The sequence below is a fragment of the Schistocerca gregaria genome, chromosome 3 (assembly GCF_023897955.1).
Source record: "Schistocerca gregaria isolate iqSchGreg1 chromosome 3, iqSchGreg1.2, whole genome shotgun sequence".
NCBI lineage: Eukaryota > Metazoa > Arthropoda > Insecta > Orthoptera > Acrididae > Schistocerca > Schistocerca gregaria.
In genome coordinates, this window is record NC_064922.1 from 838,665,328 (window position 1) to 838,692,264 (window position 26,937).

The window sequence follows — 26,937 nt, forward strand, 5'->3', positions numbered from 1 at the left end:
TGTAAAGGGTGCATGGTAGCTGATTTCCATTCATCAGGGATCCTGCCAGTCTCCCAACAGTCGACCAAGATCCACTGCAGGGCCTCTGTGATCATATTTCCACCTGCTTTAGAGCTTCTGCCATTTTACCATCTTCCATGGGTGCCTTGCAATTCTTAAGATGGTTGATGGCGTTAGCAACTTGCTGTATAGTTGGTGGGTTAGATGGTAGGTGTATCTCTTGAGGATCTTGAACCTACCTTAAAATAATTCAAATAGAATAATCAATAATGAGTGTGATGGGCGATGTGTACACAGGAAGTCTTTCTGTGGGCTCTTCACAATTCAGCAATTACTCAAAATAGTTTGCCAAAAGTTCCACATTCTCATGGTTGTTAGTGACCGGCTCCATGGCCATATTCTTAAAGTGAAGGCATTGTGGTTTATACCCTGAGAGTTCCTTTTTGAAGGCCTGGTAAAAGTTTCTGGTGTTGTACATTTTAAATTCTTCATCCAACTTTTCCAGTCTTGGTTGATTGTAAGGTATCTTCACACACCTGATGGTCTTGCTTGTCAGTTTCCACACCATTGTGAAATTCTCCCAGTCTTCTTGTCCTCTAGTCAAGTTCCACTTCCTCCAGGCTGTGGCACGCTCATCAGCTGCAAGGTTACGTTCAGAATTCCACCGTCTATGATGTCGCTGCCTTTGAGGTTGTCTGAGGTTATTGGTCGCCTTGCTTACAGTGGACCTCAGTTGGTTCCATCCTTGGTGGAATTGTGGTAGGAGGTACCTTTTGATTAGTTAGTAGTCTTGTCTTTACTTGTGTGAATAAATGGTCAGAATCAACATTCCAACCTTCACATATGCTGACATTCATGATCTCTTTCCTAGTCTTTACACTGATTGCAACATGGTCAATTTGAAAAGATCCAATAGCAGTGTTTCATGTCTGCCAAGTGATCTGGTATCTTGCGTTTCTTGGGAATACTGTGGACATGATCTTCAACTGATACAACTTACACAGTTCAGTTAAGCATTTACTGTTAGCATTTGTTCATCTATGTGCTGTGTACCAGTATATCTTGGTACTGTCATTCTTTCCCTAGTTGAGCACTCAAGTCAGCTACCAGTAGTTTTATGTGGTGAGCGGGGATCTTACTGATCTTGTCTTTTAGCATCTGTTAGAAACTTTGGACCTTTTCAGGATTCTTCTTGTTGTCATCATTAACTGGAGCATGTCCTTTTACAATAGAGTCTCTCTTGTTGCCGCATCTTAAGGATAACACAGAGATTTGTTTGCTAGCTGGTGTGGTTCCAATGACAGAATCCATCATATCACGTCTTATTAAGAAGACTGTCCCAAAAATGCTGGAGCCATTTGTGTTCTTAGATGATGGCTTCCCTTTAATTATTCTATAACCTTCCTACTCAAAAGCCTTATTGTCAGTGAATCTGGTTTCTTGGACAGCCGTTATTGAAATTTTGCGGTTATTCTGGAAATCAGTCAATTGCTTGAGTTTTCCTGTCTTACAAAGGGTTTGAATATTGATAGTTCCAAAATGTGTGATAGTTTTGGGACTCAAACAGTTGGTGGTTTTAGGGAACTCTGACTTTCCCCACATGATGAGGTAAGTCTCCCCAGAATCTGAAGGTCTGAACGTGCCACCATTGGTGACAGGAGATTGGATACTCCCTGGGGTAGTAACATCTGCATTCTTGTCTTAACGTCGTGTGTGAACTAGTAAAGGGATTTACTAGGGGTGAAAGCTGAAAGCCTTCAGGATTGGCTACTCCGAATCTGATTCAGGAGCTTTGATTACAATGGGGTCACCACTCCCAAAAGCATTTTAGAGCTACTGCCAGCAATTATTTAGGCTGCCCCTTACACAGGGAACTGACACCCTTGCAGCTTCCCCTTACATGGAGAACAGATGCTGCTGATGTCTAGTGCCTTCCCTGAGAATTGGCCTGCCTCTTCCACAATCTCCACCATTTTGACATCCGTCTTCTCCGCTGTACATTCTGTTGAGGTTTTCATTAATAACATTGAGCTGGGACCATTTGTCACCTCCTTGGCTGTTGGGAGCTTCCCACCACTCCTACTCCACCCTTGGAGCTGTAGGACGTCTTTTAGGGGATGCCCTCTTCTTCGTTGTGAACTGTTCTTAGCTTCCCCTCGCCTCTGACCAACCTTCAAGCTAGTGAACTAGCTTTTCTTATCGGTCTTCTGGCTCATTACGTACTGAGCCACCCCACCAACATCAAGGTGATAGTCCCTGGGGTGGAATAAGTGCTGTAATTATATTACAGGGAACCAAATGCTTTTTATCCCACAAATATCTCTACTATCCACATTTTCTTGCATTGTAGTGCACTTATGCTTCTGAATAGCTAAATACACAACACAAACTGAGTGATGATGGTAACTAATATCACACAAAGAGAACCTGCATGAATCACCACATGCTGCACTATACTGTTAGGCAGGAAATGGGCACCTGATTGTTGGTGCACCTGTCGGCCAGTCGCTCATGAGTTTGCTGAAAACTATACTCCTGCTCTGCGTGGAAATCTACATACAGTTTATCATTTGCATGTACCATGCATCAATTTGTTCATGGTCATCTAGAAAATTCCATCCTTCCTTCTACTAAACCTGTCATCAGGTCCAGGGTCACTGATTATAGCTTCATGATCTGAACTATGGGGTAAGACATTCTGTTCTTATTTCTCCACAACTTCAACAACTTGTAATCAGTCCAGTTTGGTTGGTCTTCATTAGCTGAGCAAGCAATATCCTTAGAAAAAGACCCAACTTCTCTAATTGTTCAATAAAACAACTATCCAGATTAACTCCACTAACAAAACCTCCACTTTGACAGCTGACATCTCTCAAACATTATAATGTCACTCTCATACAGCCTTTCCATCCTCTGATCCAGCCTTTTGTGCTAAAAGCCTTGCAAAAACATTATTTCACAAACCTCATCAACAAATAGCTCTCTCATGCCGGTTCCTCTCATATTCAAACCAACATACCATGAAACAGTACCCCCATCATTTTAAAATATCATTCTTGACTGTAAAAACTGAACCACATATTGTGCCTTATTAGCAAATAGCCATTAAATTTTGAATATAGTGTCTAGGCTCATCAGCAGTCAAGTATGTCATTTAATCAGATTCCATCTCGGATTTCCACACTCTCAATCAACCAGATCTCCCTTTCCTGTACCCTCATGCACAGAAGGGCTTGAACCCATCCTGTACATTGTTAGGGTTTTCTGACCTCTTCCATTGCTTTTCCTAGCCATTGCCACATTTCTTCCCATCATCTCTTCTCATGTGTGTGAAATTTTTTGTGTATTTTTTATAGTGTATTATTGTGTGTTGTTCACTCATCTAGTGTATTTTTGTTCATAGTGTATTACTGCATGTTTTGTTCACTCATCTAGTTTTTTATTTAGCTGAATGCACTCCTGAGCAAATAACAGTCATCTAAGGCCCGATTCACACAGAAATGGCACACCACAGATATTTTGCAGGGATGTCGGACTGTTTCAATCGACCTACATTTTAACACAGAGATGGTCCATTTGTAGCTACCAGTGGCACACCAAAGTGATGTTTTCACTAGGTTGAAGTCATCCAATAAGCCTAAACAATTTTTATATAGATGAAGTAAAGCTACATCCATCTCTGTGGATAGTTTCTCAGAAAAACTTTTTTTTTGCATCAAAAAATTATAATCCTTTGTTTTGCTATTCACCATATTCTCCACTATGCAGTATTTCTCATTTGATTTTGAGGAAACTATGTTGTAAAAAAAAATTAATTTTTCCCCATCTTATAGTCTGAGATTGCAGCTTGATGGTGAACTGGTTTCATTTTTGTTATTGCCCATTGTTGTTGTGATACTTCATGAATATGTAAACCACTGGGCATATTTACAAAAGTTTGCAGCAAAGAATGTAGTCACTGACAAGTTTACGTGTGGTGGGTTTTAGGTCATAGACTGCTGCATATGAAATACAGCGAACATGTCTAAATTATTTTTAATGATGGAAGGAGTGTGACATCTCTTTCCAGTAATGAGTAAATACGTGATACATTTTGATGTTTGGCTGTGATGAGCTATGGCACTCCATACTCAACGTTATGGCTGAGTACTATGCAGATTAGTGGTTCATGTTTCTCTTCTTTATGTGGTTTATGAAATCAGTTACAATCACACTTTAAGTTAACATTGCACTAGGAGATATTTTTTATTTTAAAACTAGAGATAGTCAATCCCCAATCCAGCAGCAACATTAGCTATATACTCCATGAGTCAATTTTTCTTGTCTGCACTAACAGTCTCATCCATGAAACATTTAATAACTGTTCTTTTTCACATATCCTCTGACAAATAGCATGTGTTCCAGTGAGCAATGATTGTGAAATGGGATTTTGCTACTAACTAAAGTATATAGTGTTCCGGTTGTTTTATGCTTATTTCTTATCAGTCTGGGCTTTCTTGGCGCCAGCAGTGTAAACAATGTAAAACACAACAATCACTGCACAGCTACTTATGTTAACTTTGAAAATTATCGCTATTTTTTTTATTTTCCTGGACAAACAACATCGAATCTCTACAGTTACAATATTGCGCTGCTGAAACACTCTGGTTTTTCCTCGTTACTTGTTGCAGAAATAGAAAGCTTATTTTGGCACTATACAATATGAGCCGAAACACATAATATTTATTGCAATAGAAACTTGCACAAGCAGCAGGAGTGAAAGATATGGAAAAATTTAACACTATTCCTGTTGCAGTTCAGTAAATATGTACAGTCAGCATTACATTTTCTGTTTTCAGTAAATTATTTTGCCAGACGGACATGCATATCCGCTATTCAATTGGTACTTGCTCATAGAAATTCCATTTTTCAGCTGGAATGTACAGTCACATGTCAAGTAAATCTTTCTTATTGGCACTTTTTACTGGCAGAAGTTTACCATACAAAATAGGAAAAACTAAAATGGTATGTAGTGGCAAATTTCTTTTCCCAGTACCTCTCAGCTTCTTTGCAATACTTTGACAAATTAACAGTTACTTTATGTTATGACTTTTTCTTCTTTTTAGCGTAGTAGGGCTGTCAGATGTAATGTGTAACCAAACATACTCAGTTATTTGGAATGCGCCTCTGTGCAACTCTTGATCTTGTGCACTAAGACCCCTGAAGTTCTCTGGTTACATCTTACAGAGCAGAATTTTTTTGTCGGCATTGGCAATGACTGGAATCCAGTTGTCTGCATAAAAGGATATTTTGTCCCTCTCTATAATGGCAAAATCTCTGTCACTTGGTAGGTTATAATGCCCTGTAACAAGTAATTTCTGGTCTACAGAAGTGAAATATTTATGGATGGTTATATTTCGGAAAATGGTATTTTGAAAACCTCTCACAAAATCTGTAATGTTTAGGCTTAGGTTCAAATGAAAATCACATGAAAAATAGGAATTATAAATGAAACTTTCAAGTTTCATTGCTTTTCTCTGAATGCTGTCCTTTACTTTGTCTAACACTATACAGAAACATTTTTGGAACATTCTGAAAATGGTCAGGATACATATTGAGTTCTTTCATTAAATCAAATGTGCCACATTTCTCCCCATTTTTCAATCATAACAAGTGTAGCAAATATCTTCTTTGATGCTAAACATTTATGAGTTGTAAAAAATCCTGTGTATCACTATCTTTGTCTGACGAACACAAGATATTCCGATCAATTCATAGCACGATCATCCTGCATCTCTCTGGTATCACCACTTTAGCTTGCACTGCTCACACCGTGCGTGTGCCACATTCCTGACTCATCACCAGTTTCTGTGTGAACTGAGCCTAACACTTCCAGTAAATAATACAAATACAAGATCTTTTCTTTTCTCAATTTCTGGTAGTGCCACAATGTCATCAGTCCATGGCAAAAAATTGGAGACCTGCACAGTACAGTAAGTGTCTTTTTAATTTCTTCCATGTTGTTTGTCTCTGAGTTTATCCATCATCTTTGAGTTTCTGTCCATTGCTTCTTCCAATAAATTCCGTCCCCTTTCTGGTCCACGGTTTGAGGTGGATTTCCTCTTACTCCAATGCTTGTACAGATACTCCCCCCCCCCCCCTCTCCCCTTTTTTATTTTTTATTTTTGAAGCCTGATAGAGAAATTTTAATGGAAAGGTGGAAAAGCTCAAGATGCAACTTCGTTTTTAAATTTTTGTGTTTATTAACCATGCCTCTCTTGTCCTGACTTTAGTAGGTGGGCAAGTAAATGCCCATCTGACTCTCACATCTCTCTCTTTTATTGGGGATCATATATTGACACATTCTGTTAATTAGTATATTTCAACATATCCATCTCTCAACACCACTGATTTTAAGATCCGGATGGAAAATGGGTTGCTAAGAATAATTCTGCATTCACCATCCAGATGGAAAATGGGTTTCTAAGAATAACTCTGCATTCACCATCCATATGTTCATAATTTACACTAATCTGTATCATTTCTTTCGGCTTAAATGGCTTCCACTGTTTTCCTTCCTAAAGCTGCTTCATTTGATTTGCCTATCTGTATCTTCCTATAGCCTTTAACCGAATTTTCTTATGATATTTCAAATATGTATTTGTTATTTTTTCTTCTCTCTCCCTCCCTCCCTCCCTCCTTCCCTCCCTCCCCCCCCCCCCTCCCTCCCTCCCTCCTCTCTCTCTCTCTCTCTCTCTCTCTCTCTCTCTCTCTCACACACACACACACACACACACACACACACACACACACACACACACACACACACAATCACTTTATTTAATTTTTTAATTTTTTTTATTTTATTTCATATCATTTTGCTTTTCTGTGCTTTTTCCAATTTTTGATTTTAAGTTTATTGCTGATCTTACTTCTGCTACTCCTCATTTCTTTCATCTTTCTTCAGTTTACTCTCAGTCTGTAGTGTGCACTCATTAGACTGTTTATTCCATTCATCAGGTCCACTAATTCTTCCTCACTTTCACTGAGGGTGGGAATGACATTAGCAGATATTGATCCCAGTCTTGAACCTTTTATTTTATTATTTTTTTTCTTTCCTGTCATTGCTTCTTCAGTCTATATATTGAACAACATGGATGAAAGGCTTCATTCATGTCTTACACTCTCTTCAATCCGAGCAATTCATTCTTGCTCCTCCATTCTTATTGGTCCTTCTTGGTTCTTGTACATTTCATATATTACAGTGGAACCTTCTTAATGATACCTCCCATAACATGCAATTCGCTTAATAGCAAAACAAAATTGTAAAAAACATGACTTGCTTAACCAGCAATGTTCCTCATAATGAGTGACAGCAGTTAGTGCGACTTCACCAGCCATTTGCATGTGGCGGGGAAACATTCAACAATATGAACACCTTTCAATGTCGGCAGTGACATATGAACACTGTATTTAGTACATACTGCAGTCTGGGTTTAGCGCTCCTTCTTTTACCATCTTAGTACAGCTTGTGATCACACATTTTTCTAAACTTGTGTTCACACGGTATTTTTTGTGTGCAAATTTTAATAATATTCGTAGAAATGTCCATGAAGATAAAGCCACAAGAAGATGAAAAAAAGAGAAAGAAAATTACCTTAGAAATGAAATGTAAAATCATTGAAAAATGTGAACATGGTGTGAGTGTTACTTATTTACCAAGCACATATGATCAGTGTACATCAACTGTTTGCACTATCCTCAAGAACAAGAATAAGATTTAGGAAATAGGTGCTTCAAAGGGAGTGACAATGGTGCCTAAACTATGGTTTCATATGCTGATCACTGTCAAAAGGTTGTTCACTATTTGGATAAATGAAAAGCAACTCCAAGATGAAACTATTAACAAGAACAGCAGCGGCCGTAGAAGTTTCTAAGGGAAGCCATGGTTGATTTGAGAAGTTAAAGAGAAGAACCGGCATCCACAGCATTGTCAGGGACAGCAAAGCAACCAGCTCTAACACAAAGGCAGCAGAGAACTTGAAACTTCCTGGCAGATTAAAACTGTGTGCCATACCGAGACTCGAACTCGGGACCTTTGCCTTTTGTGGGCAAGTACTCTACCAACTAAGCTTCCAAGCCTTCCAAACCAGGTAGGAGATGAGGTACTGGTGGAATTAAAGCTGTGAGGACGGGCCGTGAGTCCTGCTTGGGTAGCTCAGTTGGTAGAGCACTTGCTCGCGAAAGGCAAAGGTCCCGAGTTCGAGTCTCGATCTGGCACACAGTTTTAATCTGCCAGGAAGTCTCATATCAGTGCACAATCCGGTGTAGAGTGAAAATTGCATTCTAGCAGAGAACTTCATCAGCAACTTCAAGATGCTCATAGATTCAGAGGATTATCTCTCACAGGTTTTTAATTGTGATGAGATGGGTCTATTCTGGAAAAAGATGCCTAAGTGTACCTTTATAACAGCAGAGGAGAATGCATTGTCAGTCACAAGCCAATAAAAGATTATCTCTTGCTGTTATTCTGTGCCAATGCAAGTGGCGATTTGAAAATTAAACCACTGCTTGTTTACAATTCAGAAACTTCATGAGCCTTCGAGAAGTGTAAAGTCAGGAAGAGCAAGTTCAATGTAATGTGAAGGTCCAACAATAAGGCTTGGGTGACGTGATCATTTTTGTGAGTAGATGAATGAAGTGTTTGGTCCTATGGTGAAAAACTAAGTGGTTGAGATGAGTCTGCCACTCCATGCTCCTGCCCATTCTCCAGCTCTACAAGACCAATTCATCAAGATCCAATTCCTGCCACCCAACACCACTCCATTACTCCATCCTATGGACCAGCCGATTATTTCTAATTTTAAGAAACTCTACACTAAAGTGCTCTTTGAGCACTGTCTTTAGTTGACTGAAGCTACCAGTCTCACTCTCAGACAGTTTTAGAAATATCACTTCATCATCATTGTCTGTATCAAGATGATGGGAAAGGGTTACTGACACTGCATGGAAGAAGATTTGGCCAAAATACACTGTCAGATGTGACTCTGAGGCACTTTGAGACAGTACCTGTGATGCCTGTAGCCAATGACATTGTGTCTTTGACCATGAGCATGGGACTGGAAGTGGATAACAATGATATAAATGAGCTTATGGAAGATCACAGCCAGGAAATGACCACTGAAGAGCTTATGGAGTTTCAGTACGTTTCACAGTGGGAAGCTGTGAAGAGGAGTTCTTCAGAGGATGAGGAGGAGGCAGTAACAGCAAAGCAGCAATCTTCTGGCACAATAAGAGAAATGCTGTAAGCATGGGAATCAGTTGCATCGTACATTGAAAGTCATCACCCCAATAAAGCAGTGGCTACGCATGCTATAAATTTATTTGACTACAATGCTGTGTCGCATTTTTGCCAAGTGTTGAAGCATCGGCAGAAACTCATGACTATAGATAGCTTGCTAGTAAAAAAGAATTAGTTATGTATCATGAATGCTAAGGTACATAATACTACATGTTTAACTTTCTGTGAATAAATAACATGAATAAGATAAAACTTTTTGTACTTTTTCTGCATGGAATGCATTATCGCATTTTACATTAATTTATATGTGATAAATGGCTTCACTTAACAAGTGTTTCACTCAATGAGTAAAATTCTTTAACAAATTACGCTTGCTATGCAAAGTTCCACTGTACCCACCTTCTCCTATAGCCTGCTACTATATTTCTTAGACTCTGAGGCATTTTGCATCTTTTTACATTGTCGAGTACTTTCCTAGGTTGACAAATCTTACTAACATATCTTGATTTTTCTTAATTCTTGCTTCTGTCATCAAGCACAATTTCAGAACTGCCTCTCTGGTGCCTTTAATTTTCCTAAACCCAAGCTGAATGAAATCTAACATATCCTCTATATTCTTTTCCATTCTTCTGTGTAATATTCTTATCACTAACTTGGATACATGAAGCATAAAGCTTATTATGCAATAGTTCTCAAATTTATTTACCCTTTCTATCATTGGGATTTTATTGCTGATATATTTCCAAAAGTCTGATGGTATGTCTCCAGTAGATTTTAGAAATTCTGAAGGAATATTATCCTTCTCTTCTGCCTTATTTGATCACAAGTCTTCCAAAACTTCATTAAATTCTGACTCGGACTGTCATACTGGATCCCCTGTGTCTTTCGCATCATTATCCATTTTTTCCTCTCTCTCTCTCTCTCTCTCTCTCTCTCTCTCTCTCTCTCTCTCTCTCTCTCTCTCTCCCTCTCCCTCTCCCTCTCCCTCTCCCTCTCCCCTTTGTACTCTCATTGTTGCCGCCATTGCTTTTAACATCACTGATAGTTTCCTAGACCTTTCTGTATGCTGAATCAGTCCTTCTGATAGTGGTTTCTTTTTAGATTTCATCACTTTTTTTGTGCAACCATTTCACTGTGCCTTCCCTGCATTTCATATTTATTTCTTTCCTAAGTGGCATATATTGCTATATTCTTGTCTTCCTCTAAACAGTCTTGTACTGGCTTGATCATCAATCAGTTGAAGTATTTCTTCTGTTATCCAAAGTTTCTTTGCTGTTATCTTTCTTGTGCCTATGTTTGTCTGTCCAACTTTTGTGACTGCATGTTTTATAGATGTCCATTCCTCTTCAACTGAAGGGCCTGCTGTTCATTGAGTATTGCAGTATCTACAAGCTTAGAGAATTTCAAATACGTCTCATTGTTTCCCACTACTTCAGTGTCCAAATTCTTTTGACAATGGTTCTTTTGGGCGATCCTCTTAAACTTCACTGCACTCTTCATGATCTGAGTTCCTGTCTGCTTCTGGGTATGCCTTAAAACCTAATATCTCATTCTGGAATCTCTGTATGACTATGATGTAATCCATCTGCAGTCTTCCTTTGTATTGTGATGGTTTCCCCCATCTTGAAGTATGCTTTTACCTCATACCAGACAGAACCTCCACTTCTTCCAGTTGTTCTTCCCAAAAAGCTACTTTTACTATGAAGAAGAATGAGCTATCTATTCCAGACACAATCTGGTTTATTGGCCAGACTACAACTCAAACTTGATTTACAACTTGGATTACAGCTTAGTCATTTCACAAGAACATCTCATCTGACAAATTTCTGTTGTCAGACTCTTCTCTTCTCTTTTCTTTGTTGTACATTCTTAGGTCTGTGTTGACAAAAACTATGCAACTTTGCCAAGGAGGAGCTCCATGGCTTGATGCACAGCACTGCAGACTCTGAGTGACTACTTCCATTGACTAAAAATCATCAAAAGGTTGTCTTTCGCTGCTGCACAACACCCCAGGAGCACCTGAAACATAAAAATCCAACCCTAACACACCCAGAATTGGCTCAATACCTTCACTAACAACAGCAATGTTGCATAAACTTAGCTAAATGCCAGTTGTGAATGATTACTCAAGTATGCTAACTGCTACGGATACAGATGTTTCACAAGACCCCTAAATATTAACCACTGTACCTGTGTTCTTATAATATCCAGGTCTTTTCCAAGCATACATCCTTCTTTTATGATTTTTGAATAAGAACTCAATTGTTCTTTCCTCTCTCTCTCTCTCTCTCTCTCTCTCTCTCTCTCTCTCTCTCTCTCTCTCTCTCTCTCTCTCTCATTACCCATTTTCCCTATATCTTAATCTGCTTGAGGCCTTGGCACTTATATCTAAATTATTGTTGTTAGCATTGGTCTGCTATCAGTTCTGATAGAAACAACCCTATCACCGAACGGTCCACTGTAACACTCTATGTCCTACCCTCCTATTCATAAATAGTCCTTCAGCACTCAAGTTTGCTTCCTCTGGAACAGCTGTGCACAGTGACTGTGATATATTTCAAAAAGGAAAAGGAAGTCAGCAAGCAGTTGCAAATCCAGTCTGTATTTTATTGTAGATCTAGATTTCAGCTATTGAATAGCTATCCTCAGAGCATTTAAACTAAGTCCAGGAGACTTGATAAGCTTGTAACTACGCATTACTATATGACTTTAACATGTACATAACCAGATTCTAACTGATGCTGTTGTTTTCAGAGCAGTACAAGCAGTCATAGCTTAAAACATAATCACTCACCTTACAATCATTTGCAGAGTACAGATGTCAGTGTGCAATCCAAACCAAAACCTAAAGCCTGACTTTTCAAACACCATCTGTTTAGCATTTATCTGAACCGTTTTTTCACAAATATATAAAAATTATGGGGTGATTAATTATGACTCCTATACATATTTAATAAAATAAAAAATCTAATAAAAGTCTTTTCAAGTTACCAACTTACATCCAATGTTGAGCAATACTTTGTCTGTAAGTTAAGACTAAATAAGTATTATGTAATCTCATAGGCAGACAGCCACAAAGAGAAGCTTCTCATTTTGTTCTGAGGTATTTCTACTTTGCTATTTGCAGGTCTTTGACAATACTGTGAATAAATGGCAGCAACTTGAATCGATGAAAATTCGCCGTGGCTTTCACTCCTGTGTTTGTGTAGGGGGCATGGTATATGCTTTAGGAGGCATTGGTAAGTGTTGGTTTTATCTTTAATGTAACGTAAAAGGATAATGAAATCAGTACTACACAAACGTTTGAAAATATTATAACACTGAGAATAAATAGTCAAACTGAATCCAAAATTTTGAAATGAGATTGTAGAGCAGTGTAACAGTAGTACTTAATTAAAATTATAGAGAGAGAGTGTGTATTTTTTGCCAAGCATTGTACTCTTGTTTGAATGGTGAGAGAAGTGCTAAATATAGCTCAGTGGACAAAAAGCCATCAAATGAAGTGGAAATAAGGCAGCAAGTACAAGTATTCCTGCTTAATATCAAAAGATGAAACACTTGTATGTTTGTTTGTTCACATAAGGGAAAATGATTAGTTTTGGGGATGTGGTAAGAAGATACTATAAAAATTTGGCTCATACATGGAAACTGGAATGTAACTACGGCATTGTGGCAGTGTTGCATGTACAGAACAAAAGGTTGGAAGAGAGTATAAACAGCAATGTCCAGCTACTGAACCATGCAAATATGGCAGAATTATGGGCTCCGCCATCTTGTTTACAAGGCTGTAACAGACTACACAGTTTCATTCGTAAAGTTGACAATGGCCTTGTCATTACTGGATACATTGGTTCTCATCCGATCACTCAAGTTAAGAAACATGAGGCCCAATTAGTACTTGAACGGGTACACTGAGTGCCGTTGACTCAGAGACACACAACTTGCCGAAGTGGTGACCAATTGAAAGACTTGCACCAGGCTGTATTATTATTATTATTATTATTATTATAGTCCATAATGATAGCTCAGAACTGGAGAAATGTAAGTGTAACAACAGTTTGGCATTATTTATGTAGTCTAAAATAGAGGCATGCATTCCATTGCACTGAGCTCCATTGTTCAGAAACTAAAAGCATTTCAGACTGTAATGGACTCTTAAACACCATCACTGGCTTCTTTGCTGTGATGGTTACTTACATGTTGGAAACTATGATGGCAACTGCAGTCTGCATCAGTGAATGGAATAATGGACAAACATCAATTGTGATGCCTTAGGGCACCTTTTGATACACCATGCAATCTCGACTGCTACATACTGAACAGAGCTTGGACGACAACCATATCAAGGAGGTTTTGATCTGAGTTCAGTTCCTTTCGTAGGCAACTCTGTATCCCATTTTTTCAAATGATTACACATGGTCGTATATGGTGAGAAATACACAAATGTTGTGCAAGGAACAGCAGGTTGCCCTGCTTTGGTTTTTTTTTTTTTTTTTTTTTTTTTTTTTTTTTTTTTTTTTTTTTTTTATTATTATATCTTCACCTGCCATGTCATCAAATATATCTGACATCGTTAGAATAGGAGAAAGCAATTGTAAGCAGATAATCAAATGTAAAATTATAAAAAATTTAAAAACTTTTAAAACTCTCACAATTTTCTGTATATTGTCTCAATCACAAATGTGACTGAGACAATATATAGAAAATTTTGAACGTTTTAAAAAGTTTTATAGAAAGTTTTTAAAATTTTTATAATTTTACATTTTATTGTCATGTCATCTATTAAACATGTCAGGGATGTGATTGGTCAGTAGGAATCTTTGGGAATCATTGATAGCACTTTGTGAATTCAAGTTTCAGTAATCCTAAACATCTGTGTATTGTTATGCACCTAATCAATTGTAAGAAAACCACAGAGGTCACATGTATATAATCCTTGGTGTAGCAATATTCATAAATGTTAGATATTACAGTATCTTTTTCTTTCCTCCCATGGAGTTCTTGAATAAAATGCCAATAGTTTTTGTGTCATTCATGTGCAAGTAAAGTAGCTCATTGCTTCAGGTGGAGAATCCCCAACTGCAGGAGGATGTATATCAAAAGTTGAGAGACTTGACATTTCACAAACTGCATGGTACTTTGTGGCTCCCATGGTGCAGGCACGTGCTCACTTTGGTTGTGTGGCAAGTGGTCATTCCATTTATGTTGCTGGAGGCACTTCTGATGAGATATACCTCAGAAGCATTGAAAGGTATGAAGAATTTGTATTAAATCCAAAAATAGGTTAGTAAGAAAATTTTTGTGTGTTAATAAACAGCTGGCTCCTAAATTACCAAATTTCTGATACAAGAAATATGAATGATAGTATTTAATACTTGCTTTTACATTATCAGGAATAGTTTTATTTTTTATATTTTTTATCATTGTTGTGATTAAAGGTTGTACAGTCTTTCACTTTATGGTGCTGTTATTTATTGGTCGAAGAGTTTCTTATTTAAGAACACAAAACTAAAAATATTCCACTGTTATTTGTTTATTTTGTACGTAAGTTTGCAAAGCTGATATCAGGCAATGATTTTGTTAGCTGATGAGGGTTTTGTAAGATTGCTACAGGTAAAATGAGCATGGGCGTTTTAAGGCTGTGTACTATTTATTACATTCAAATTGCAATTATAAATAATACATAAAATTAAAGAGCAACTTAAACATTTTTTTTTGGTATCTGTGCACATGCACATACATTATTTCCTGTATCTTTCATTAAAACATGCTAGTAGCAAAGATGGTGACCAGTGAACAGCTAGCTTTTTGTGTTTTACAGTTAGCAAGGCCTGAATCTGTTGTTACAGCAGAACATGCATTTGATTTAAGTTCCATTGTAATCCTCCAACTGACATTAACATCCATAGATGATATCATCAATTTGAAGACACTATCTGCCTTTGTAAAGGGAAGAGTGTGAGATGACCTAGAGTGACTGAAGAACATGTTGAATGAGTGAGAGTCTTTAACACATAGCCCCAAGACATCAGTTCGGAAGGCTAGTTGTGAATTAGAAATTCCAGTGACATCAGTATCAAGACTTTTAAGGAGATGCTTACAACTATGTCCTTACCATTTGTACTTGTTACAAGCTCTAAAGCATACATACTGGGGTTTGCATGCCAACTTTACAAACAAAATATTGCTGCATGACAATGAAGATTTTTTGGATCTTGTCATCTTCAGTGATGAATCATCAAAACCTAAGTGGAAATGTGAACTCACGTTTACATTTCTTTTTGGGGGTCAGCAAAATTGCCACAAGTTGGTACAGTTGCAATGAGAACGCCTAAATTGAATGTTTTTGTGCTGTATCCTGGCAGGAAGTTTATGAGTCTATCTTTTTTTGTGACACAACAGTAGCTGGTGCTTCTTACCTTGATGTGCTAGGACTACATCTCTTTCCTTGACTTGGAGAATCTGAACCACAGAACTTTATTTTACAGGAAGATGGTGTGCTGTCTCACTGGCATAACTCAGTATGCCACTTGTTACATAACATTGTACCTGACCACTGGCTTGGCCGCAATGGCCCAGACGACAGAACTCATTTCGTGGGGCCCCCATGTTCACCTGATCTGTTGCTATGTTATTTTTACCTTTTGGGGTTCATAAAGGATCTAGTGTATGTGCCTCTGCTAACAGCTGATCTATCTGTCTTAGGAGACGGGATTAAAGCAGTTTTTGCAACAATTATTACAAACACACTGATGAAGGTTTGGAAGAACTTGCTTATTGGCTCAGTGTGTCCCATGTGATGGATGATACTCACATTGAGCACTTTTATGAAAAACTGTTCGAGTTACTCTTCCATTTGATGTAATACTCAGTATAATTACAAGTTGAATGTAATAAATGGTACAAAGCCTCGAAAAACCTGATATTAATTTTGAAAAACCCAATGCTATTAAAATAGTGATTTCTTTGTCTTTTCTTCTGATTTACAATGTAAAAATGTGTTCAATATGGTAGTATCCACCAAAACAAGAAAAAATGTCCAGTAATTATGGGCTCTAAAATGCATACCTTAAGAGCTTTGAACACTTTTTCATCTTGGAAACTGTGAAACAAATCTCTTCTTCTGCAAGCTCTTTCCTTTCAATATTTTGGGAATAAGTAGTATACACGGGCTGTAATGTGCATACATTAAGAACTATGAACATATGTCAATCTTTGCTCCTGTGAAAAACATCTTTTCTATTGAACAAGTGTTCATAGCTCTCAAGGTATACATTTAGAGCAGATGTTCATTGGATATTTTTTCTTTGTTTTGGTCCATACTACCTCCTCCCAAAATATGGAAAGAAAAATGTTTGCAGTAGAAGAGACATGTTACATGGTGTTGAAGATGAAGAAGTGCTCATAGCTCTTAAGTTATGCATTTTAGAGCCCATGTTTACTAGACTTTCTTATTTTGATGGGTACTCCACTTCTCAAAATATTCAACACTGAAAGCAAGGAACATAATGAGAGGTGCGTAGTCAAAGAATTGGTGGAGAACAAGGTTCAGGTGTTCCTCTTTTCATTAATGAGACTGACAAGGGGTTTCCTATTTTGTGGCAGGCTATTGTGTGAGATAAGACATGGTAGACAAGATGGGAAGGGTATTATCAATCTGCACAGGCCTCGGAGAGATTTTCAGTCCACTGCAAAAAGAGAACCACTCTTCAATGCAGATGTGATGTTCATAGGTCACTTGAAATGAAGAATATCCTTCCTGCCATCTTTACCACTCCTCTTACAGTTTTGTTACATTGACGAATAAACCGAAGCCATATTTTTGTTCATCCCTATATCACTTTTGCTCCCAGACGTCTGTCCCATGGGTCTTATCTTTGTGAAAGTCCCAATGTGAGACTGGTATGATATCTGGATTCGAATTCCGGTTGATCACAAATTTTCAGCTTTCCACATTTATTTCAGTCAATACCTGCTTTCAGCCAATGTCAGTAATTCTTTTGCATCATAATGAAGTTGATTTTAATCCCTGCGTAACTGTCCATGCTATACCGATCAATTAGTCAGAAAAGCAATAACGTAAAACCATAAAACTTTAAACTGCTCTGGATGCATATTCTGAATATGTTTTATTGTTGTCATTGATTTCAGTGATTGGTCTCAATGGTGTAATCAAACACTAAAGGGTAAAGTTGCAGTCCTTGCAACAAGTGTTGATTCTCTTCATGTGTTCTTGCATTCCACTAAAACTTTCCTAGATACATCATATCCATCTGTCGCCGTACTATGATCCACCCTGATCCAGAGCTCTATCTCGATGCACAACGATTGCCTGTGGTCCCACAGTTTCGTTTCCTGGGTCTTCTTTTCGACAAGCTCACTTGGCTGCCCCATATCAGACTCCTGAAGGTAGGATGTTTCCGTAAACTCAATGTCCTTCGCTTCCTTGCCCACTCCTCTTGGGGTGCAGACCGTTCCCTCCTTCTCCGTCTTTATCGTGCCCTAGTTCTGTCTTGCTTGGACTATGGTTGTCAAGTTTATGGTTCAGCTGCTCCTTCCACACTGCATGTGCTGGATCCAGTCCACCATCATGCTATCCATTTGGCCACCGGTGACGTCCCTAGTAGCCCTGTTGATAGTCTCCTGGTGGAAGCTGGGATCCCCGCCCCTTTCTGTTCGGCGGTCCCAGCTTCTGGTGTATTATGCACTCGCTATCCATTCCTCTCCCACTCATCCTTCCTATCCTACCCTGTTCCCAGACCATGAACGTTGCCCACCCGACTCCGAGTTTACCGGTTGGGCTCCGCCGTGTGTCTCTTTGCCATGATTTTCAGCTTCCTTCTTTATCCTGTCTTCCTTGCTCCCTCTCCTCCATCCCCCCTTGGTTAGTTCCTCAGCCTCAAATTCAGATGGATCTCCGCCGAGGTTCGAAAGATTCCATCTCCCCGGTGGTGTTCCGTTCCTTTTTCCACTAAATTTTCCACTAAATTTTATGGCTGTTGTTTTTTGCACTGATGGCTCTAAATCTGATGATCATGTGGGGTATGCCTTCACGTCCTCTGTTGGAACGGTAAATCATCTGCTGCCACCTACATGTGGGGTGTTTACTGTGGAATTGATGGCAATTCCCCAGGCCCTTACCTTTATTAAACAGTCCCAACACAATCACGTTTTGTTATGTACGGACTCGATGAGTGGCCTTCTTGCTATTGACCGGTGTTTTTCGCGCCATCCCTTGGTCTTTGCCATCCATAACCATCTTGCTGATATTCACCGTGCCGCTTGTTCCATTGCCTTCCTATGGGTCCCTGGCCATGTGGGTGTCCTGGGTAATGAGCTCACTGATCGTTTGGCTGGGGGAGCAGTCACTTACCCCCCGTTTTCTGTAACCCCTCCTGCAGCGGATTTACGGCTTCACATCAAATCCCACTTCGCACAGTCATGGGCAATTATTGGGAGGCTACTCCCCTGTCTAATAAACTTCGTGCGATTAAGGTGACACCGGGCCCTTGGCGTTCTTCCTTTCGCCTCTCCCGAAAGGACTCAACCACACTGTGTCGTCTCTGCATTGGCCATACCAGGCTGACCCATGGTTTTCTTTTGTGTGATGAGCCACCTCCACTTTGTGGTTGTGGAGCCTTTCAGTCAGTAGCCCACATTTTGGTTGAATGCCCCCTTCTTTTGGCTCTGCATGTTAAGTACAGACTACCCCACACTTTACCTTTGATGTTGGCTGACGATTCCCGGGTGGTCTCTCTGGTTCTCAGTTTCCTCCGGGAAAGTGGTTTTTATTCTCAGTTTTAAGGTTTTTAATCTCTCTCTGGTGTTGGGGCAGGGCGGTGAGTATTTGGGTGTCTCCCACTGTAAGCCGTGTTCGGAGATTCCCGATTCACCTCCCTGACCGAGACCCTCTTTTCCCCTTTTACTCTGTTTTTACCCTTTTTTTTTGAGGATTGGTTAGTCTCCTTTTCCCATACGTACTTCTACATTCTAGCGCTTGCACCTTTTAAGTCACAGGTGGTCTTGCCTATGCTGCTTCAGCATAGCGTTGGGTTCGTTCTCTTGCTGACTTCCCTCATTTTGTTTTTACTATTGACAACATGACTGCCCTTTTATGTTTTTAGCCTTTTCCCTTTTATTGTTCTGACTTTCCTGAGATGTCACATTAGCGGAATGGACCATATTTGAAACAAGGGACTGATGATCTTGCTGTTTGGTCCCTTAAACCTCAAACATCCAATCCAATCCAATCCAATCCATCATATCCATCTACTAATAACATAATGCACTTTTTACTATTGTTTATTGCTTTGTGTCTCTCATAGGTAAGCTAAATAAGCTTAGTTTCTAAATATTCCTGTTTGTGGATTCCATGTTGTCTCCTACAAAGGGGACTTGCTGTCTCCAGAAAGGTTATAAGATGTAAGAATAGTGTGTGTTCCATTTTTAAACAGCACGTTGGTGTCGCTGATTTAGGCTTATACTTGAACGCATTTGATAAATGAATCTCTTTGAATATGTGCCATTTCTCAATTGCTGTAAACCCTTTGTTTCTCCTGTGACCTATGATTAGCTTCTGTTAGTAGAGGAGCAAATTTTGCACCTTATCTCTACATAGTAATATAAGTACCCCTTCAAATAGAGTAACTTTCCTCTTGATGGTGATTCTAACTGATTTTCTATTCTACCTTCTCTCATCTCAACATCTAAAAATGGAAAGTCCATATTGGAATATCGGCAATATTAATTAAAGGATACTTTTCAACACACCATAAAGATGAGTTGCAGACAGGCATGATGAAAAGAATGTTACATATAAGGTTTTAGCCAAGTCTTCTTCAGAGAAGAGAAATACACACAAATTCATCCAAGCAAGCACATCTCACGACATGTGGTCACTACCTCTGTCCAATCTGACCAGACTGCAATAGAAATGCTTTGAAGCTGCAATATAAAGACTTTGAATGGGAGCAACAATCCAGAGCAGGGTGGGAAAGAGGGAGGGACAACAAGATATGGGTGAGGGAAGAGAAACCAGCACTGTCTAGTACAGCATACAGGGACTAGAGGTGACAAGATAGGGCTGACAATACAGCTTCAGGAGGCTGTTGGGGAGAGAGAGGAGGGGGAAAACAGGGAGAGGAAAGGAGAAGAGCAAAGAAGGGGAATAGACCAGTGGTTGTGCTGGCTGGGAGCATCGGGTAATGGAAGTATGAGAGGTGAATAGTGAGGAGACGACAGGAAAATGGGGCAGAAACAATTGGGTAGAGGATGTGAGGACAGTAGGTTACTGTAGGTTGAGGGCAGGATCTTTTTGGGACTGGAGAATGTGTTTTAAGAATAACTCCCATCTGCTATGTTCAGAGAACCTGGTGGCAGAGGAGATCCAGATGGGGCCCGGGTTCTGAAGCAGCCCTTCAAATCAAGTATGTTATTTACAGCTGCATGTTAAGCCACAGGGTGATCCGCTTTGCTCTTGGCCATAGTTTGGTGATGACCATTCATCCTGGTGGGCAGCTGATTTGTAGTCATACCAATATAAAAAGCTGAACAATGATTGCAGTAGAGCCGGTGTATAACATTGCTGCTTTCACAGGTAGCTCAGCCTCTGACGCAGCAGGATAAGCCAGCAACAGGACTGGAATAGGAAGTCCTGAGTGAACTGGGCAGGTCTTGCACCTTGGTCTTCCACAGGAATATGATCTTGGGGTAGAATGTCCCTAATTTCAGGGTATGATGATAGTGGGCCACCCTCTGGCACAACATGCAGCTGTACATAACATACATGATTTAAATGGCTGCTTCACAACTCGGGCCATCTGGATACCCCCCTCCACCACCAGCTTTTCTAAACCGTGCAGATGGAACTTATCCTTACAACACATTTTCCGCTTCTGAAATCGCTCCAACCTCAACCTGTGCTAACCTAATAACCGCACTTCCTCCACCCAACTGTTTCTGCTCCCTCTGTCCTGTCACCTCCTCATATTTTCCTCTACTCATCCTCATTGAGTGCTGCTCTCTGCCAGCTCATCCACTGGTCTTTTCCCATTCACTGCTACTCTTCTCTCCACTCCCTGCTTTTTACCCCTCCTCGCCCTCCCCCCATAGCCTCCTGATGCTGTGCCTATCAGCCCTGTCCTACCACCCCTTGTCCCTGCATGCTTCGCCAGGTAGTGCTGGTTCCTCTTTCTCCACCCATACCCTGCAATCCTACTCCTTACCCTGTCCTGCTCTGGACTGATACTTCGTTCAGTGTGTTTCTGTTGCAGTATGGCTAAGTGGTTGGAGATAGTGGCCTTGTGTGTGTGACATGTGCTTCCTTGCATGAATGTGTGTGCTTTTCTCTTTTCTGAAAGATGCGTGGCCAAAAGCTTATATGTAACATCATTTCATTGTGCCTGCCTGCAACTCAATGTGTCATCTCTATGTTGAGTAGCAACCTATTCGTTTCATAATATTGGTCAACTCAGTATCTGTCATTTCAACATTCATGTTATGATTGAAAGGAGGAACCATAGTATGCTCTTACTCAAGGGAACAATTTCAGGAAAAAAGAATTAGGATTTTCACCATCTGTGTGTCATACTCCATTTTGGTGCTAGTATGATCAATGAGTAACAGTGCAGCTGATTTTGATCAGTTTATTGACTTTAGATAATACCAAAAAAAACATACATTTTTTTAAAAATCAATTGATAGTATTTTACTTTAAAGTTCACTGAATGTGTCTCAGATTGTCCTTACATTCATTTTAAGCCTGTCAGCTTTTATTTGACAAAAGGTGTTTAGATATATTTAAGAACAACACATATATATTCACATGAAAAGGCATCAATAATCATTTTCTGTACCTTTTTAGGATTGTGATGAATTGAATGCTATATGGAAACATATAGCTCCACACTGTAACATGTGCTGTTGAGCCACGTTTCTACTACTCTCTTCATTTCAGTATTTCAGTCTCTCTACCTCCCCCCCTCCCCCCTCTCTCTCCACCCCCCTCCATCCCTCCCTCTCCCCTCCCTCCCTCCGTCCCTCCCTCTCTCCCTCCCCCTCCCCCTCCCCCTCCCCCTCCCCCTCCCCCTCCCCCTCCCCCTCCCTGCTCCTCTCCCCACCACACACACCTGTGTGACTACCCTGGCCCAACAAACTGCAGTACCAGCAAAATGCAGTTAGCCAGAATAGTGTTGCAATATGGTGTACGAATATGTGTGTATGTAGCTCTGAAAGAATATTCACCCAAAAAGCTACCAAAGTTCTCAGTCTCATTTATAGGTCACTTGGAACTTAACCCCTTGACTCTTTGGTGATTTATTACCTTCATTCCATAATTTTTTTGTAGTCAATAATATGCATTTACAATATTATTTTGATGTTATGTATTTTATGATTTCAGGTATGACACATCAACAGACACATGGTGTGTCCTGAAGCCAATGCAAATACCCCGAGCGTATTTTGGAATAACAGTTTTCCACAATCGAATTTATTGTGTGGGTGGCAGTGATAGTGTGCATGAACTCAATACAGTAGAGAAATATAATCCAAGCACTGACATGTGGCATTGTGTTATTTCCATGAATGTCAAACGTGTGTCACCATCTGCAGTAACAGTATATATTCCAACATTTCCTGGCGAGCTGCCATAAGTACTAATGTATATATGTATGGATCATACTGGCACTACTCTTGATAATGAGATGCTGTGAAAGAAAATGTTGTGTGCCATGTTCTTCTTTTTCCTTAAAGAAAAAAAGAGGAGAAGAAGAAGGAAAAGAAATAAATCTAAAGAATTCCCAAGTATTACTACTCAGATGACTTCCATGAATCAGACTAAAGAGAAATGAGGAAACCAGGAATTATATGTGATTATTAATCTGTGAGTGTTAGTGCAGCATTGGATAAGGAAGAAGTAACATGGTACATTGGAAAAAGCTTATACAGAGCCAGAGGAGAGCAGGGACTTCAAAGTGAAGAGAAATGTAAACATGACTATTAAAGAAGAATGGAAGTTAATTGAGACAAAGGAAAGTTACAATACTACATTTATGAACTTTTCCTAGCAGTTAGATATTTTCTTTGTCAATAATTCACTTAACTGAAACTTGGAAGTGGTTAAATGCTTGTCTGACAATAAGAAGGTCTGCTACCCTGTCTTTTTTCTTGTGCCATCACTAAAGTAAGAAGTATCTCAAAATGAATGAGACAAAACTATTCGTTCTAAAATTCTGAGATGCAGGATGATGATGGGCAGTGAAAGGAAAGTTTCCATATAATTATCAGACAGAATGCTTATAAAGGGGAAATGGTTTTATTTAGTACCAGCATCCCATGTATTAGCTAACACAATGTGTTCTTCTTGTCTGATATTCTTAGAAACAGCTATTTAAAAATTTAACAGTTTTAGTTGCATCAGCTCATTTACACCTTTATTAGATGTATATGTAATCTATTACTCTTCATTTATTTATCAGGACTAATAATATGCCTATTGATGTGAACAGCATAGATATTAGCTGTGTGAAAGCTTTAGCTTTGTTAAAACTCTGTAAACAGATCTGCTGCAAATAGAAACAAATGATGGGATGTTACTTTATAAATCTAGCCACAAATGGTACTGAATAAGACAGAGAAGAAATATATATTTGATGTGAGACTGGGTACAATATATCCATCTGCCAAATGAGGCCAGTGATAAATCCTGAACCTTTGTAACCAAAGGTTCCTTACCAAAGAAAACATGGAAACTAGTGGAAAGTTAAACGTGTAAAAAGGAAATAAGGTGTAGCAGAGCAACTCACTACTTTAGATCAGGTAACACTTGTAAAATTGACTACAATTTACCTGACATGTTGTGACTTTGTTTCTAATACACCAATTTTGTTGTTTGCCTTCTCATTGCCTCTTGCAAGCATGCGTTTCTCTGGACCTGTGCTACAAAGATGCAGTAACAAGCATCTGGAACTCAGAAATGTAGGAAATCAAATAATTAATATAGACATTTTTTCTGTTGCAGTTCAAAGTGTCTTTCCCACCCACTTCTTAAATAAAAAAGAAAAACTATTTAATTTCCAGTGAACAATTAGCTGCTTCATTCTACTATAGTTTGTGTTGCCAATGAGTGTGATTCTTCAGTTATATTGAGATATTATTTCCAAAAACTTACTGTTACAAGTGACTAGCTTTAAGTTCTATTTTTAAAAAAACTCAAGATGACAAAAAATATTGCAAAATTCAAGTAACTGTATGCCACATGTAACTTTGTCAGTAATCAGTTGTTGCTAATGACTACTTACATTAACTTCTTCAAACACGTTGCTGTCATTCTACTGATTATCATTACACATGTTCCATGTAAGTTATTCCAGCATAAATTTTGGAAAATAAATGAACTACAGTGATTGGTCACAGAGTATTATTTTCTGTTTGCCAACTGAATGCTGCTTTACTCATTGTGTTCACATATTTGTGTGTTGAGTTCATTCTTAATTATGTAGAACTGGAATGAGGAAAAAACCGAAAGAATGACAATTTCAATGCTTAGATATTTTATTATGGTCAGTTAGCTATGACATATGCAAGATCTAACTTTGCATCATAAATAAATTCTACCTACAAGAAAGTTGGCCCATAATATAATTTAGTTGTGAGTTTGTAGATGAGGAGACCTTTTTAGTTGATGGTGATTAATTGTTATCATCACTCACACTGTAAAATTGGAAAATTAGGGACTGTTGTTGTTGTTCTTGTTGTTGCTGTCTTGAGTCGAAAGATTGGTTTGATGCAGCAATCCACGATAGTCTATCTTGTGCAAGCATCTTCATCTCTGCATAACTACCACAACCTAGAACCATCTGAATCTTGGTCTTACACTAAAGTGTTTATCCCCCCCCCCCCCCCTCACTTACATACACATTATATCTCTCTCTCTCTCTCTCTCTCTCTCTCTCTCTCTCTCTCTCTCTCTCTCTGTCTCTCTCTCCCCCCCCCCCCTCCCCTCTCCCTCTCTCCCTCTTCCTCTTCCTTCCATCACCGTGAAGCCTCAGGATAAGTCCTCTCAACCAGTCACTTCTTTTAGTCAAGCAATGCAATGCCACAAATTTCTTTTTTTTTTTTTTTTTTTTTTTTTTTTTTTTTTTATAATTTGATTCAGAACTTTCTAATTTGTTATTCGATCTATCCATCTAAACTGCAGCCTTCTTCTATAGTGCCAATTTTCAAAAGCTTCTATTCTCTTTGTTCCAAATTGCCTACATGTTTCACTTCCACACAAGGCTATCATCCAGGCAAATATCTTTAGAAATGATTTCCTTATACTTAAATTTGTATTACATGTTAACAGATTCATATTTTTCAGAAAGGCTTTTCTTGGTATTGCCAGACTGCATTTAATATCTTCTCTACTTTTGTCTTCACCAGTTATTTTACTGCCCAAAAAGCAAAACTCATCTATTACATTTACTGTCTCAATGCCTGAGCTAAGACCCTCAGCATTGCCTAATTTAATTTAACTACATTTTATTACCCTTGTTTCTTTGTTATTGATATTCATTGTATAATCTCTTTTCTAAACACTGTCAGCTACATTTTGCTGCTCTTCGAAGCCCTTAGCCATCTCTGACAGAATTACAAATTACTCATCAAACTGCAAAGCTTTTATTTACTCTCTGTGAACTTCAATTCACTTCCCAAATTTCTCCTTAGTTTCCTCCACGATGTGCTCAATATACAGACTGATTACTATCAGGGATAGACTACAAACACATCTCACTCTTGCTGTCACGGTGGATGTGAGCATCTGTGTGTCTGTGGTTGTGTGTGTATGCAAATGTGTGTAATATTGCTAGTGAAAGAGCAAGGGCTTGAAAGCTAGTGTAAATACTGTATTTTGTTGAGTGTGAGGAGGATTACTGGGTCGGTTGCACCAGTAATTACACCCCATTAGCAGTAGTTCAATTTATTAACCGTAACATGTACAAGGATCACAAAGAATTGAACTAAACATAGTGGAACAGCCAAAGATAAAGCTTAGAGTCCAACGATGAATGCATATCAATGTTGGTGTCCATTTCATTGGCGCCACGTGCCCCTTCCACCCCCCCCCCCCCCCCTCCCCAATATGGAGTACTTTTGACAGGCCAGGGGAGAGGGGGTGTCTATGGCGTCTGCAGGGGTGGTCCGCGGAAGCCAGACCACGGTCAGCTCGACAGCGTCGTCGAGGAGCTGTGTGCGTAGATGTCATGAAGGAAGGTTCGGCCACCGAACCTGGAAGTCGTTGAAGCGAGCCGGGCATTATACTGGACCTGCTGGTTGTGTGGCGACAGGTAGGCCGGCGGTTTGCGGGTGGAACGGAGTGACGACAACAATGTCTCCGGAGGGCGTGGCGAACTCACGCAGCATGTCCAGGTCTACGTCAGGCGGGAGAAGATGGCAAGGAATGGAGGTTGTGTCATGAGAACTGGATAAGAGAAACACACGATGAACAGTGTATAATCGCACAGTATTATTGAGATGTTGTGGATTATATCCAGGGGGACAAGCACAAACACCTCGCGCGAGCACACGTTCAAGATGGGTGGGCATGAGAAACCTCGACAGGACGAGGCAGGCGATGGTGGATAGGTCGAAGAGACCGGCAAAGGGGCCGGCGTCGA

General features: G+C 39.4%; 1 protein-coding gene across 6 annotated transcripts in view; it reads left to right on the plus strand.

Annotated features, from left to right (window-relative positions):
• The window catches only part of LOC126354693 (kelch-like protein 28), a 129,697-nt gene extending 104,999 nt beyond the window's left edge, over nucleotides 1-24,698 (plus strand). For all 6 annotated transcript variants that reach the window (XM_050004504.1, XM_050004501.1, XM_050004506.1 and 3 more), the window contains 3 exons: nucleotides 12,408-12,519; nucleotides 14,345-14,531; nucleotides 22,680-24,698. In XM_050004504.1, the coding sequence (XP_049860461.1) occupies nucleotides 12,408-12,519; nucleotides 14,345-14,531; nucleotides 22,680-22,932 (552 nt within the window). In that variant the 3' untranslated portion in view covers nucleotides 22,933-24,698. The remainder of the gene's footprint in view (nucleotides 1-12,407; nucleotides 12,520-14,344; nucleotides 14,532-22,679) is intronic.
• The last annotated feature ends 2,239 nt before the right edge of the window (nucleotides 24,699-26,937 follow it).